This window comes from Oryzias latipes, chromosome 1 (genome assembly GCF_053564925.1).
Source record: "Oryzias latipes strain Hd-rR chromosome 1, Olatipes_Hd-rR_3.1".
NCBI classification, from domain to species: domain Eukaryota; kingdom Metazoa; phylum Chordata; class Actinopteri; order Beloniformes; family Adrianichthyidae; genus Oryzias; species Oryzias latipes.
In genome coordinates, this window is record NC_136237.1 from 12,011,359 (window position 1) to 12,028,105 (window position 16,747).

At 44.6% G+C, this 16,747-nt stretch overlaps 1 protein-coding gene across 1 annotated transcript in view; it reads left to right on the top strand.

The window, feature by feature from the left end:
• Window positions 1-16,747, top strand: part of LOC144988229 (complement C3-like) — a 233,677-nt gene that overhangs the window by 170,067 nt on the left and 46,863 nt on the right. The window contains exons 12-16 of the mRNA XM_078938394.1: window positions 12,711-12,810; window positions 13,247-13,341; window positions 13,430-13,621; window positions 13,731-13,886; window positions 14,022-14,151. Of these exons, the coding sequence (XP_078794520.1) occupies window positions 12,711-12,810; window positions 13,247-13,341; window positions 13,430-13,621; window positions 13,731-13,886; window positions 14,022-14,151 (673 nt within the window). The remainder of the gene's footprint in view (window positions 1-12,710; window positions 12,811-13,246; window positions 13,342-13,429; window positions 13,622-13,730; window positions 13,887-14,021; window positions 14,152-16,747) is intronic.

The window sequence follows — 16,747 nt, forward strand, 5'->3', positions numbered from 1 at the left end:
GGATCAACTTTAGCCTCCTCTAGGCATATTTATAAACTATTGCACATGGAACAGGTACAGTCAGGGTCATAAATATTTGGACAGACACACATTTTTTTGAATTTCAGTTTCTGTACATTACCACAGTTGATTTTAAATAAAACAACTCAGATGCCAATGAAGTGCAGACTTTCAGCTTTTATTCCATGGGTTGAACAAAAAGATTGTATAGAAATGTGAAAAACTAAAGCATTTATTTAGACACAATCCCTTCATTTCATGGGCTTGTAAGTAATTGGACAATTGACTTCCATGCTATTGCATGGGCAGGTGTGGGCAATTCCCTTGTCATGTCATTATGAGTGGCATCTGAGTTGTCTTATTTTAAAATTCACTGTGGTAATGTACAGAAACAAAATTAGAAAGAATGTGTCTCTGGCCAAGATTTTTTTAAGGTCCTGATTGTATGTCTCCCTCATACATCAGAGCTCATTCATTCAATGATGATGTCATCAACAGTGGACAAACACAAATACAGAAATGACTCATGGGAACAGAAATGACTAATGGGAAATAGAGTAAACGAGTAAGAGTGAAATTGTACACAAAACATTCAACACTTACCCCCACTCGCTCTTAACATAAAACATTCATTAATCTTCTACTGTTTTATCCCTTTCGGGGTCACGGGGCTGCCGGATCCTATCCCGGACACTTGTAGGCAAAGGCAGGGGACACCCTGGACAGTTTGCCAGTCTGTCGCAAGGCCACATATCACACACCCATTCACTCTCACAGTCACACCTAGGAACAATTTAGAGTTGCCAATTGACCAATGAAGGATGGAGGAAGCCGGAGACCCCGGAGAGAACCCACGCATGCACAGGTAGAACATGCAAACTCCACACCGAAAGGTCCCCTATTGGTGTTCTGTTTCAAGTCCCCCAGCCAGGACTTGAACCAGGGGCCTTCTTGCTGTGAGGCAAGAGCGCTAACCACTGCGCCACTGTGCAGCCCATAACATAAAACAGTTTTCTCCTGTCATTACATCACCTAGCATTTGATCAGTAGGGCAAGGTTATCATTCCACTCTTTACTGTTTCCCTTATGAAATGGTACTTAATATCAATATGCTTACATCTTTGTTGGTTTACTGGGTTTCTTGCAAGAGCAATAGTACCAGTGTTATCCTCAAATACATTTGTCTGAATGTACTGGAATGTGTCTATACCATTGAGCAAATTCTCCAAGTAAATGCATTCCTTTATGGCTGATGCTGAACCCATATATTCCACTTCACAGGTGGATAATGCTACTGTGGGTTGTTTTCTCGTCTTCCATGAAATGAAAGAGCTTCCATCACCAAGGTTGATGCAGTATCCAGATGTGCTACGTCTGTCTGCAGCATCTGATGCCCAGTCAGCAAACCTTCTGCATTTTGCTTGAAACTTGATCCTTGTTTTGCTGTACCTTTAAGGTATCTGAACACGTGTTTCACTGTGTTCCAGTGTTGTTCTTGTTACGACGGGGGGTTGAGAGAGTACCCAGAGGGAGAAAGGAGGAGGCAGGAGTTCCAGGTGAACGCGAACTTTAATAAAGTAAACAAAACTACAAACCAAAAACCACTGCTTTAGCAGGCAAACCAAAACTCGTGACACTCATAACACTCTAAACAGGGGAGGGAAAGACAGGACTTAAATACATACAGACAAACGAGACAGGTGGAAACACTCAGGACACATGGGGAACAGAGGCAAAACTCATAAAAACAACAACATAACAGGAAACCTTTCAAAATAAAACAGGAAACTGAACTCAAAACAAAACAGAAACTATAGAGAACCAGAACACAAAAGCAAAGAAACTAAAACTGTGACATAACCCCCCACCTCAAGGAACCGCTCCGAGGTTCACAACAAAAAAAAGTCAACCAATTAAAGAGGGGGGAACCCGGAACCCAAACTTAATGGTTAACTAGAGTCCATGGAAGCCGGGCAATAACCGGGCACACCAGCGAGGCAAAGACGGGAGTCCGGAGGACTGCAGGGAGACTGCACAGTCTGGCAAAGCTGTTGAGGCGGGTCCGGGGGAGGGTCGGGAAGCCGCACCGTCTGGTGAAGCAAGTGAGCACGATGCGTGTTTGGTGGACGGCCGGGAAGCCGTGCAGTCCAGCGGAGCAGACAAGGGGGGTCCGGAGGACGGCCGGATGGCCGTACTGTCTGGCGGGGCGGGTCCAGAGGATGGCTGGGTAGTCTTGCAGTCCGGGGGAGCAGAGGAGCTCGAGACAAGGCTGACCAGCAGTCGGCTGGCGGGACAGGCTCAAAGTCCGCAACAGGCGGGTCAGGCCTGAAGTCAGGAACTGGCAGGTCAGGTTCAAAGTCAGGAACAGGCGGGACAGGCTCGAAGTCAGGAACAGGCGGGAAAGGCTCGAAGTCAGGAACAGGTGGGACAGGCTCGAAGTCAGGAACAGGCGGGACAGGGTCAAAGTCAGGAACAGGTGGGACAGCCTCGAAGCCAGGAACTGGCGGGTCAGACCAGCAATCTGCTGGCGGGTTAGGCCAGCAGTCTGGGACAGTCGGGTCAGACCAACAGTCGGCTGGCAGATCAGGCCAGCAGTTGGGAAAAGTCGGGACAGGCTCTGAGTCTACTGGCGGGTCAGCAGTTACCTGGCTTGGAACCTCTACAACAACTGTTAAAAGGAGACTGTGAGAATCAGGCCTTCATGGTAGAATATCTTCTAGTAAACCACTGCTAAAGAAAGAAAAGAAGCAGAAGAGACTTGTTTGGGCTAAAGAACACAAGGAATGGACATTAGACCAGTGAAAATCTGTGCTTTGGTCTGATGAGTGCAAATTTGAGATTTTTGGTTCCAACCACCGTGTCTTTGTGCAATGCATACAAGGTAAACGGATGGACTCTACATGCCTGATTCCCACCGTGAAGCATGGAGGAGGAGGTGTGAAGGTTTGGGGGTGCTTTGCTTGTGACACTGTAGGGGATTTACTCAAAATTGAAGGCATACTGAACCAGCATGGCTACCACGGCATCTTGCAGCAGCATGCTGTTCCATCCGGTTTGTGTTTCGTTGGACTATCAATTATTTTTGGACCATCATTTATTTTTGAGATGGTTTGAGGTGAGCTGGATTGCAGAGTGAAGCCAAAAGGGCCAACAAGTGCTAAGCATCTCTGGGAACTCCTTCAAGACTGTTTGGAAGACCATTTTAGGTCATCAAGAGAATGCCAATAGTGTTCAAAGCAGGAATCAAAACAAAAGGTAGCTACTTTGAAGAAAATACAATTTGACATGTTTTTATTTGTTTCACACTTTTTGTTATGTATGTAATTTAACATACTTTTAATGTCTTCAGTGTGAATCCACACTTTTCATGGTCATGAAAATAAAGAAAACTCTTTGAATGAGAAGGTGTGTCCAAACTTTTGGTCTGTACTGTAGAACCAGTTCAACACTTTTGTTATTGTGCTACACATACAATTGTGCTCATAAGTTTACATACCCTGGAAGAAATTGTGATTTCTTGATCATTTTTTTAGAGAAGGAATTATAACACAAAAACTTTTTTACCCTCATAGTGGGTGATTGGTTGAAGCCATTTATTGTCAAAAACTTCAGTTCACTCTTTTTAAATCATGACAAAAGTCCCCCCTCCCAACCCTAACCCACTCAAAGAAAGACAAGCCAAGACAGAACCTGTCCCAGTGGCAAGCCCAGGCCTCTGCCCTCAAGCGTCACCCCGGTGAGAGCTCCTTTAAAAATAAAATAAAACACGAAGCTGAACTCAAAACAAGACAGAAACAAAAGAGAATCAGAACACAAAAGCAAAGAAACTAAAACCGTGACAGTTCTGTTGGCTCCGAAAAATGCTGGGATAGTTTACTGATCACAATAAGATAAGGTCTCCCCAACCCTCTCGGGGCCCCCGGTCGCTCTGGGTGTCACCCGCTTCGGCTGCGGGGTCTGGGGTGGGGTGGGGTGGGGGGCTTGTCGGCCCTGTCCTGTGGGGGGGCGTTCTGGGGGGGAGGGGGGGCCCATTATTAGTACGGGTCGGGGGGGCTAACGGGTCGGGGTCTCCGCTGAGGCAATCAGTGGTTGCCTCGGCCGGTTGGCCTCCTCGGTCCCGTCGAGGCCTGACCAGAGCTCTTCTAGGGCCGGCGTCTGGGGGTGGGGGCCTGGGCTTGCTCCGGGGGGGGGCGACGCTTTCTGGCTCCTCTCTCTCTGTGTGGGGTGGGTGGTGCCGGGCCTAGGGTGTCGGCGCCTCCGGGGGTGGGCCCCTGGGCTGGGTGGCCCTGGCCCCTTTGCTGGGGGTGGGCTGGGGGACGGCTGTTTGACCACCGGGGGACAGTCTACCAGCTGTCCCCAACTTACCCCCTTCCTTATATAACCTCATATTAGGGTGAGGGGGTGGGGGGTCTAGCCTGCGATGCGCCTTGGGGGGGGGGGCTACTTGGGAGTGGCCCCCCTCCTATGGTTGCCGTATGGAGTGGGCCCCCCCTCTTTCGGTTTTATTTGCACCTTAGACATGTAGGGTCCTTGGTAGGGGGGGTGCTTGGACATCACTGCAAGCAAGCAGCAGATGTCCTCCTGGCACCCTACCCGCACCTTAGACATTTAGGGCCCCTTGGTGTGGAGGGTGAGGGGAAATCACTGTGAGTAATCAGGAGATGTCCCCTTAGTGCCCTACTCGCCAATTTTAACTGCACCCCCCTTAGTACACACACCCCTCCCCCTTCAATATATACATTCAAACATAAACACACACACATGCACACAAACACCCTCTCAAGCACCCATACACGCACACACATTTTACAAGGAAGGTGGGACCTGGGTCCATCTGTCCCCTACCCCTTCCCTGGTGGGGGGTGTGGGCCCCTTGGCGATGGCGGCCGTGTCCCTTGGGTGCCGGCTCCCTGGGCCCGGCGGTGCTCTCTCCGCGCGGTGGGGGGGTTCATATTACACCTGAGCCGGGGGTGTTCGTGTCCGTGGGGGGTGGGTCCTGGTCCTTGCCCCTGGGCGCTGGGCCCCGCCAAACTTCCAACATGGCCGAGCCTGGTCGGGCCATATTTATAACACCCCTTGTGGGCCGCCCTTTTTTCCCCGGGGTTCCCCCCTCCTGGGCGGGGGCGGCGGGCCCCTGCCTTGCTCCTACCTGGACCAACCGTGGGCCGGGTGGGTGGCTGCCTGGAGTGCGGAGCGGGTCTCCCTTGGGGGGTCCTGGCTCGTACCTGGGGTCGGGGCGGGGGGATGCCCGGAACTCCTGGGTGGTGGTGGGGTGCTCGTCTGGGGCTGTGGGCGTCCCTCTCCGGTGGGGCCCTGCGTTGGGCTCTTCCAGGGCGGCGGGGGGCTGCTTTCCTGGCTGGGCTGTGGCGGCACTCTCTTTCCCTCTGCGCCTCCCTGCTCTCTGGCTCTGGGGGCCTCGCGGCGGTCCTGCTGGCCCTGGCCTGGGTGGCGGTCTTGGTCGCCCGGGGGGCGGTTGTTCCCTGCCTGTTCCCGTGTGGCGTTGGGGGAATTCCAGCTGCCGCTGCTGCTGCGGCGGGGGTATGGGTGTGGGGGTGGCTGGGCGCTCCTCCTCCTTCTTTTCACATTCCACCATCCATTTTAGAAGAACATAAACACTCACCTGAGCACAGGTGTTAGCTCACCTTTGCACTAATAGTTTGCATGATTGAATGAATGAAAGATTTCACACTAGTTGGTTTAAAGGCATAGGTATGCGTTCGTGAACACTATCTGTTTTGTGTGCATGTTGACATGTGGACATTTTTGCGGCTAGCAGGTGTGTTGATAATATTTGAGTGTGTGTGAACAGGCCCAGCCCTTTTTGTACTACATTTGAACCGTACCGTAACGATAAACAACCAGTAAGCCTTTCTGCTCTATGCTGCTTCATGGTCTTACCCCCTTTCCCCTCCGATTATCACCCTCCTACCCCCCCCTCTCTCTAACGTCCCTCTCTCTTCTTCCCCTCTTTCCTTTTCCGTCCGGTCCAACACCAAAGATTTTCAAACATGATTGAAATTAATAAAGTTTGGCCTCAATTACAAAAGGGGTTTATTCAGACATACCTTTGGTTTGTCTGAAGATGAATAACCCCTCTTGTTAAAATAAAATATGTCCAACACAAGAGGCTGTCAGCTCTCATCTGTTTGCCTAGCTGTTGGACAGGACAAGTTAAAAAAAAAAAACAAAAAAAAAGATAAGGTCTCCCCTTTTTGTTGCGAATGGACTCTTGGTGTGTATTGCCTTGTGTCCTTTAATTCCAGACTGGTAACATGTTACAGTGGTACTTTCATATTTCTTGTTTGTGGCTTGCGTTTTGGGAGTTTTTTCTCTCTGTTTCACAAGCATTTTCATCACGTTCTCAGATTCTGCTCTGCTCATTTTCCCTGACACCTTATAGACTCTCAGTCGTATTATAGAGACCGTAAATGTGACTGTATCTTCATTTTGGCCGCATTTACACTGCAGGTCTTGATGCCCATATCCGATTTTCCGACTATATCCGAATTTTTGGACGACCCGCTTACATCATCATTTAAAAGTGACCCGTTTCCGATTTTTGCATTTACACTATACAATGCTGAAACTATCAAACTTAGATGTTCTGAGGACTACGTAGCAGCATTTCCGCCATCCGCGGACCTCTTTCGGACTTTTGTGATGGCGGTTGTCATGGAGGCAACACAGCGACGGAAGGAGGCGTTGCCATGGGCGCTCCAGAGGGGAGAGGAAAAAGGAGGGCTGCTCGGCTCTCTCTGAGTTTTGAATGAGGAAGGGTTTGCAGACGTTGTGCTGTACTAACAGTTTGAGCCAAGTGTTGAACCTTTCCTGCGTGATGACTTCTCTTTTCCGACTGTGGTCAGAAACGCATGGGAGATTATCTCCAGGGCCGAAAGCGGATTCTTCGGGGTTAACTTTCCCGTTCGAAACCCCTCAGCCTCCAGAGTGGGTTAAGAAAGACTCCAAAACTTTTGGGGGAGACACCTTATGTTAAGTACTGAATGTATACTAATTCACTCTTACTCTTTCTACTCCATTTCCCATGAGTCACTTCTGTTCCCATGAGTCATTGTTGTGGTATCTCTGTGTCGAGGGTTGATGACATCACTCGCTGAATGAATGAGCCCTGATGTACGAGAGAGACGAATTTGTTCCGTGCTCAATGGTTAATAAACATGCCTAGAGGAGGCTAAAGTTGATCCTGTCCCGGAGTCTTCTTCATCTATCCACCACGCAGATGAAAGATCGGAGCTGCGCTCAACAGGTTATGGGCCCAGACAGCAACGGACGCAAGTGAGTTTGAACAGAAGAAAAAGGCGCGAAGAGAATAACGCGAAGCTTCTGCTACTTGTGAACCAGCTCGGAGACGAAACGAAGTTATTGTCGGGACAGTCTACATGCAACGTATTACGCATCACGGAATAAAGTTGCTGACAGTTGAAAGAAAGAAAAAGAACAATTGAAAGAGCGACGTGAACTATGGCGGGCTGATCAATGACGGGAATCATGGCGGCACCGCAGCTTTTCTTCGACGGATCCGAAGACAAGTATGATCTGTGGGAAACAAGATTTCTGGGTCACCTACATAGCCTAAAGCTTAAAGAGACTATTTTACGAGCACCTGTTGGCGCCAACGCGGAACAACTTGCGGCAGATGGCAGAAAGAACGCTGACTGCTACGCGGAGCTTATAAGGCTAGTAGATGACAAAAGCCTGTCTTTGATACGACATGACGCAGCGGATGATGGCAGAAAAGCCCTTGGGATTTTAAAAGAACATTATTCTGGAAAAAGCAAGCCACGAATAATAAATATGTACACATCTTTAACCAAGCTACGCATGACGGAAAAAGAGAGTGTAACAGACTATATAATAAGAGCAGAGAACATCATCGCAGCATTAAGAGATGCAGGTGAAACGATGAGCGACGGACTAATCATAGCCATGATACTAGCAGGACTGCCAGATTCATTCAAGCCCCTAGCCATTCATGTGACACAAAATGAAGATTCAATCACATTTACAGACTTTAAAAGAAGACTGAGAGTCTATGAGGAGTCAGAGAAAATGAGCAGAACAGAAGCTGACAACGTGATGAAAATGCATGTGAAACAGAGACAAAGCACTCACAAAACTCAAGCCACGTACAAGAAAGATGAAAGTACCACTGTGATATGCTACAAGTGTGGAATTAAAGGGCACAAGGCAAGAGACTGCTTTAGAAAAGTCTGGTGTAATTTTTGCAAAAGCAATACACACCAAGAGTCCATGTGCAAGAAAAAGGGGAGACGAGATGAAGCCAGAAAAGTTGCTGTTGAACAAGAAAGCAATCAAGATCACTTCTTCAAAGCAAAGTACAACATGCAAGAAAGCATCCCGAACAACGTGAAGATGAAAGGCATCATGGTGGACGCAGGAGCCACATCCCACATTGTAAACGACTTCAAGAAATTTGAAAGTTTCGACGTCTCGTTTCAGGCTGAGACTCACTCAGTGGAGTTAGCAGATGGAACCAAGTGCAGTGGAATGGCAGAAGGAAGAGGGACAGCAATGATCTACATACTAGACGACGCTGGAAATCAACACAGAGCCCAACTACGAAATGCACTCTTTATGCCATCATATCCACATGACATCTTTTCGGTGGCAAGGGCAGCCAATGGAGGAGCAACAATCACCTTCAAAAGAGGGGAGAGCACCATGGTCACCAAAGATGGTAGCAGGTTTGATATCCATGAAAATGGAAACTTGTACTACTTACCGACTGTTGAAGTAAGTCCTGATGATCAGTGTAAAGTGTGTCATGACATTCAAACCTGGCATGAGATCTTGGGTCATTGTAACTATGATGATGTACGGAAGTTACAAGGTGTTGTGAAAGGTATGGAAATCAAAGGGAGTTTAGGAAAACCAGATCAGCTGTGTGAAGTGTGTACACAAGGGAAATGTACAGAAACCAGGAACAGAGAGCCAGATGCAAAGGCCAAGCAACCTTTAGAATTAGTCTATACTGATTTAACTGGTCCAATGCACACACCAAGCATGGAAGGACACAAATATACGCAATCTTTTACTGACGACTATTCAGGCACCATATTCGTATATTTTCTCAAGTCGAAGAGCGACACAGTGACAGCTACTGAAAGATTTGTAGCCGATGTTGCACCTTACGGAGAAGTTAAGTGCATTCGTTCAGATAACGGCACAGAATTTACCAGCAGAGATTTCCAAACTCTGTTAACCAAGAACAGAATCAGACATGAAACATCTGCACCCTACTCACCTCACCAGAATGGAACAGCAGAAAGAGGTTGGAGAACACTATTTGACATGAGTAGATGTTTACTGATAGAGAACAAGCTACCGGATAAGTTGTGGAACTATGCGATACAGACATCAGCTTATGTAAGAAACCGGTGCTACAACAGACGCACAAAGAAAACAGCATATGAACTGTTTACAGGCAAGGAACCAAACGTATCCAAACTACAAAAATTCGGATCTGAATGTTTAGCTTACAAACAAGAAAAGAGAAAACTCGATTCAAAATGTGAACCAGGCGTTTTCGTCGGATATGACAAAAACAGTCCAGCTCTTCTTGTGTATTATCCGGAAACAGAAAAGATTCAGAAGCACAGGTTAGTGAAATTCACTACAAAAACTACCAGAGAAAAAGAAACTCAGACACCAGAGAAGTACACAGAACATGATGTTGGATACATACATCCTCAGGTTCCTGAAAATGATAACGATGGAGATACAGAAAACAAACCAAGTCGGGATGATGTTTCTGAAACTTTACCTCAACAGAGTCAACGTGCACAACCAGGTGAAATCAGTGAGACTGTAGGCAGAAGGAACCCACCCAGAATCAGAAAGAAACCGGTTCATCTACAGGATTTTGAGACTGATAAGACAGTGGACAAAATGCAGGTATGCATAGACTCCTGTTATAGAGCAGTTTGTGACATTCCTCAAAACTTCAGAGAGGCAGTGACATCCAAAAACTCAAAACAGTGGAAAAACGCAATGGATGAAGAGATGCGATCACTCACTGAGAACGACACTTTTAAACTCACTCACTTACCAACAGGCAAACAGACAGTGGGGGGTAGATGGGTATATGCGCGTAAAAGAAACATTGATGGATCAGAAAAATACAAAGCAAGATTTGTTGCAAAAGGTTACAGCCAGAGACCAGAAATTGATTATGAAGAGACATTCTCACCAACAGCAGACATGACGTGTGTTAGAGTACTTATGCAGAAAGCGGCACAGGAAAAACTAATTCTTCATCAGATGGACGTCAAAACAGCCTATTTACACGCACCCATAGACTGTGAAATATATATGGAACAGCCAGAGGGTTACAAGAAAAAGTCGGAGACTGGTGAAAAACTTGTGTGTATGTTGCAAAAATCTCTTTATGGTTTAAAACAATCAGGGAGAAACTGGAATGCAATGTTACATGCATGTTTAACCGAGAATGGATTTGAACAAAATTCAGCCGATAACTGTGTGTATTCAAAACAGAAAAAGGATGAAAAGGTCATTCTTCTAATATGGGTTGATGATCTAATTTTGGCAGCAAACGAAGAGAGTGTTCTGGAAAGTGTGAAAAAGATGCTAACTGAAAGGTTTAAGATGAAGGACATGGGAAGGCTGAAACATTTCCTAGGAATAGATTTTGAGCAGACAGACAGTGAAGTCAAAATGTCACAGGAAATGTATGTAAATAAACTACTGGAAAGGTTTGAAATTAAAGATTGTAAGCCAAGAGAAACCCCATGTGAGTCAAAACTTGTGTTTTCAGAAAATGCTGAAAAAATGAAAGATGCAAGAAAATACAAAGAAGCAGTGGGAAGCTTAATATACTTATCCACTTGTACTAGACCTGATCTTAGTTTTGTGGTCAGTAAGCTATCCCAGCATTTTTCTGAGCCAACAGAACAACACTGGAACACAGTGAAACACGTACTCAGATACCTTAAAGGTACAGCAAAACATGGATTGTGTTTCAAACAAAATGCAGGAAATTTAGGATTGAGGGCATACAGCGATGCAGATTGGGCATCAGATACTGCAGACAGACGCAGCACATCTGGATACTGCATCAGCCTTGGCGATGGAAGCTCTTTCATCTCATGGAAGACCAGAAAACAACCCACAGTGGCATTATCCACCTGTGAAGCTGAATATATGGCTTTAGCATCAGCCATACAGGAATGCATTTACCTGGAGCATTTGCTAAATGGTATAGATAAATATCAGTACAATCAGACAAAAGTGTTTGAGGATAACACTGGTACTATTGCCCTAGCAAAAAACCCAGTAAACAGACAGAGGTGTAAACATATCGACATAAAGTATCATTTCATAAGGGAAACTGTAAAGAGTGGCAAGATAACTTTACAATATTGCCCTACAGAGCAAATGGTAGCTGATGTAATGACAAAACCAGCCACCAAATCAAAACTGAAGAGATTTGCGCAAGACATGTTTGGCACCTAGTGGTGCAAAAGTTCTTTAAGATGTTTTCCAAGAAAAGAGGAAACTGTTTTATGTTTGTGATTAATATGAAGAGTTAAGAGCGAGTGGGGGTGTTAAGTACTGAATGTATACTAATTCACTCTTACTCTTTCTACTCCATTTCCCATGAGTCACTTCTGTTCCCATGAGTCATTGTTGTGGTATCTCTGTGTCGAGGGTTGATGACATCACTCGCTGAATGAATGAGCCCTGATGTACGAGAGAGACGAATTTGTTCCGTGCTCAATGGTTAATAAACATGCCTAGAGGAGGCTAAAGTTGATCCTGTCCCGGAGTCTTCTTCATCTATCCACCACGCAGATGAAAGATCGGAGCTGCGCTCAACACCTTATTTTTAATTTACGGTTCTCCCACACTCCCCCGCTCCGCGCTCACACCCCCTCTCCTCTCCTCACACACACACACACACACACACCCCCCCACACACACACACAGCAAGCGCGGTCCCCATCATACACGCCCCCACTCCGCAACACAAGCAAAGAAATAAACGGCTTCTAGCCTGTTCAATAGCAACAAGTTCCAGCTTGATTAGTTACCGTTTGCGTCCCGACCGGGACCGGACCGGAAATAACAGCGGTTTCCGACTATGGTCTGAAGCCTGAGGCTGAAAGGTAACACGCTGACAGCAAAATCAGCACACAAAAGCACCTTAATAAGTCATGTGATCTCAGTTGGTGGTGTCCTGAGTTGACGTCACTGACGGACGACTCGCATTTACTGGGGAATATCCGATTTGTCTGCTTACATGGCACACGCAAATGCACGTATACGATTCACATCTGATTTATTTCCACATATGAGTGAAGCCTGTATCCGATCTGAGAAAATCGGAATCCATGCGCTTTTTTCCTGCTTACACGTTCACCGGTCATATCCGATCTGTGCCGCATGAGAGGAAAAAATCGAAATTGGGTCACTTGAACCATGCAGTGTAATGCGGCCTTTGTGTCACATGAATAGCTAGGGGCTACATGTTTTATTTTTTAAACTATTTTAGCAACTAGCTTCCTTTGAAACATGGTCAGCATCGTTTGTTTTTTCCACTGGGAGATTACAGCACATTCAGCTTTAGTTGAAAAGACAATTGCTGACAATTAGCTCAATAATCACTGTTTTCTTTAAGTGAAATCAATTCAATCCCTAAATGCTCTTCACAGGCAAAGACTGATGATCCAGGCATTTTACTTAACGGACAAGCAGAAGCCAAAATGCAGGCAAACCAGTACTCTACTAACAGCAAGACTTACATCCATATTGGTAAGTAGGGCTGAGTTTAAGATATGTATAACCCTTGTGTTATCCTAGGCACTTTAACGTTGGGAGTTGGGTCATCTTTACCCATTAGACAGTGCGCTGAACCATTTTTCTTCAATGATTTGTGATCTGCACTGGTGTCCATGGATTACATGAAATCTTTCCACCTTTATCCACCTTTGTAATGGTAGGGAAAACACGTCAATGTAAGGGTGGGGTCATCTAAGAGAGCACAAGGATTAATAAAAGTATAATAAGTTGAATTGTGTTTCATCTAAATAATAAATTAACTATTAACATCTCAATCAGAATCACATTGATTCTTAACCTTATCAGTAATGAACATCAAAGAATATTAACAAATGATCCAGTGTTATGATAAAAAAAAACATCATACAGTCTACTTGTGCATGGCTTTGAGCACTCTTCCCACTTGCAGGTGTGGACACGCCTGAGGTCAAATTAAGTGACAATCTGAAGATTAACCTAATTCTGAACAAGCAGCCAAGTGGAAGCAAAGACATCACTTATCTGGTGAGACCTGTTGGCTTTTGATTCTCGGTCATAAACATGCTTCACTCAATTTTTACTGATTGCTGGATTTGTGACTCTTTCCCCCCAGATCACCAGCAGGGGTCAGCTGGTGAAGTTTGGACGTTACAAAACAATAGGCCAAGTGCTGATCTCCCTTATAGTTCCCGTTACCAAAGAGATGCTGCCGTCTTTCCGGATCGTTGCTTTCTACCATCCCAGCCATAATGAAGTGGTGTCAGATTCAGTTTGGGTGGATGTTAAAGAGTCATGCATGGGCTCGGTGAGTCATGTTCAAGCAGCTTTATCCCCCTGTTCAGGGCCAGCATGGAAAGTGCTGCCACTCATGTCTTGCTGTGTCTTTATGCCCATCTGTGTGACATGAATTACAGCTGTTATTGGAGCCAACGATACCTGGCACTGCCAACGAGCCCCGCAGGTTATTTGGCTTAAAGGTCTCTGGAGACCCAGGTGCCACAGTGGGACTGGTGGCCGTAGACAAAGGTGTTTACGTCCTAAACAGCAAGCACAGACTCACACAGAAAAAAGTAGGCCCCTGCACATTTAAAAGCTCTTGATTGTTTGATGATTAATCAAGATTAATCCAACTCAGTCACCAGGTTTTCTGCCTGATTTACAAGAGAATCTATAACCTTTAGATGTCTTATTTTTTTGCATATCAGATTTGGGATGAGGTGGAGAAGTATGACACTGGCTGCACTCCTGGTGGAGGGAAGAATGGCTTGAGTGTGTTCTTTGATGCTGGGCTGTTATTTGAGTCCAGTACGGCATCAGGAACAGTTTACAGACAAGGTAAGCACATTATTACCATGCTGGATTTAAACACAATAAGTCTGTTGATGCGAATATTCAGCATACATATGCAACATACATATGCATGTTGCATAAGAATTTTTATATTCTGGGGATATTAATCAATGTTAATCAAAGAGGTAACTAGTTCTGGTAGTTTTAGGTCATTGTTTTTGTATTTAAACTTTTCAGTAATTATAGATTTAAGTTGCTGGTATTCCAAAAAGCTATTTATTCCATGTTTGTCTTGAAGTTCCTGTTGTGTTATGAATCTTCTCTCAATAATTAAGTGCTCTGGTAGTGTTACGCCCCCTGCTTGCCAAGCTGGGAAGTGAATCATTTTTTTGTTTATAAAGATGTCTGGGTTGTTCCAGATGGGTGTCATTTTGCACGGTTGAATTGACGAGTTTGATACTTTGAAAAATTCCCACCAGGCTGTTAAAGTGGTGTTTATATTTCTACTTTGGAAGTAGTCCTATTTTTAACTGTTTGGCTAATAAATGGTAGATCTGACAGGTTAATCTTTCCACATAAGGCCTGTTCCAAGTCCAACCATGAGTTGGTTTCTGGATGGTTTTTAACCATTTTAAGATGTATTGTAATCTATTGGCAAGAAAGTAAATGTGGAAGTTAGGTTTTCTAAGCCTCCACAGCTTTTTGCAGATTTTAAACTTTTTTAGACTAATTCTTGTAGGTTTATTATTCCATAAGAAGTCTAATATCAATTAGTCTAATTGTTTCAACCACTTTAGTAGTGGTTGTGTGGGGATCATTCAGAAGAGATAAATTGCTTTTGGCAAAATCTTCATTTTTACTGTGGCTACTTTGCTCATGAGGAACAGAGGCAGGTTGACCCAGTGGATTAGATCGTCCTGCATGCTTTTCAGTAATGGGGTGTAGTTTAGCTGCACCAGTTCAGATAGTTTGGAGAGAAATAAATACCTAGATATTTAATATTGCCTAATTTGAATGGTATCAAGGATCTTTGCTCTGCATTACTGTTCAGTGATAATAGAAAATGATTTATTCCAATTAATTCAGTAGTTTGAGATGAAAAAGAATTCATTAATATTTGTTATTGTCTCACTGACAGAACGGGAATTATGTAGAAAATGTAACATGTCATCTGCATAGAGACTAATTTTATGATGGCTGTGTTTGGTTTTAATTCCCTTAAAGCTCTGTTGTTATCTTATTTCTGTAGCTAGAGGCTCAATAAATATAGCTAAAATTGACGGGGCTAGTTGGTTTAAAGGCATAAGTATGCCTGTGTGAACACTATATGTTTTGTGTACATGTTGACATGTGGACATTTTTGCAGCTAGCAGGTGTGTTGATAACATTTGAGTGTGTGGACAGGCCCCGCCCTTTTTGTACTACATTTGAACCTTACCGTAATGATAAACAACCAGTAAACTTGCTGCTCTATGCTGCTTCATGGTCTTACTTACCCCCCCCCCCCCCTCCTATCTCTCTTCTTCCCTTCTTTCCTTTTCCACCCGGTCCAACACCAAAGATTTTCAAACATGATTGAAATTAATAAAGTTTGGCCTCAATTACAAAAGGGGTTTATTCAGACATACCTTTGGTTTGTCTGAAGATTAATAACCCTTATTGTTAAAGTAAAATATGTCCAACACAAGAGGCCCTCAGTTCTCATCTGCCTGCCCAGCTGTTGGACAGGACAAGTTAAAAAAAAAGTAAAATGAGGGGGAGAGTGGACAACCCTGTCTGGTTTGCTTCCAAGAAAAAACCTGTCGGAAGTGTGTCTATTAGTTCTGACTGATGCATTTGGGGTTAGAATAAAATATTTTAATCCAATCTATGAATGATTCTCCAACCCAAATTTATGGAGCGCACCAATGAGGAGCTTACAGTTTACTCTGTCAAATGCTTTTTCAGTGTGGCCAATTCCTGTTTTTCAATAGTGGAAAAGTCTATTTTAACGAGTCTGCCGACATTGTCCCTCGAGTGTCTGCCTATGATGAATCCAGTTTGATCAAGGTAAATTATATGAGGAGGAATTTTATTCTAGTCTCTGTGCTAGTGCTTTGCAAATAATCTTGAAGTCTGCATTGGTTAAAGAAATGGGGCGATAGCTTGAAGGACTTGTGGGATCTTTCTCTGGTTTGAGAAGAAGGATTCTGCTGGCTGAATTAATGTTAGGTGGCACTGGTTGCTTTCATTGATAAATGTGACCATTTTATAAAACATTAGTGCCAGCTGTTCCCAAAATTCTTCATAAAACTCAGCAGGAAAGTCGTCGGGACCTAGAGCTTTGCTGTTAGGCATAAGCAACAAAGCTACATGTAGTTCACACAATGAGAGTGATGAGTCTAAGTGTGATTTGATCTTCATTTAACCTGGGTAGGTTTACATTATGAAGAAATTAGTTGATGCTTTGCTCTGATGGATTGATCTGTGATGTGAATAAGGTTTTATAGAAATCTTTAAACGTGTTAATTTTGACCAGGTCATGAGTGACGTATTCTGTTTGGTCCATAAGAGATGCGATTGTTGAATTTTCTTTATTAATTTAAAGCTGATTAGCTAGAAATGGGCCAGATTTATTTGAATATTAAAATTTTTTAAGTCA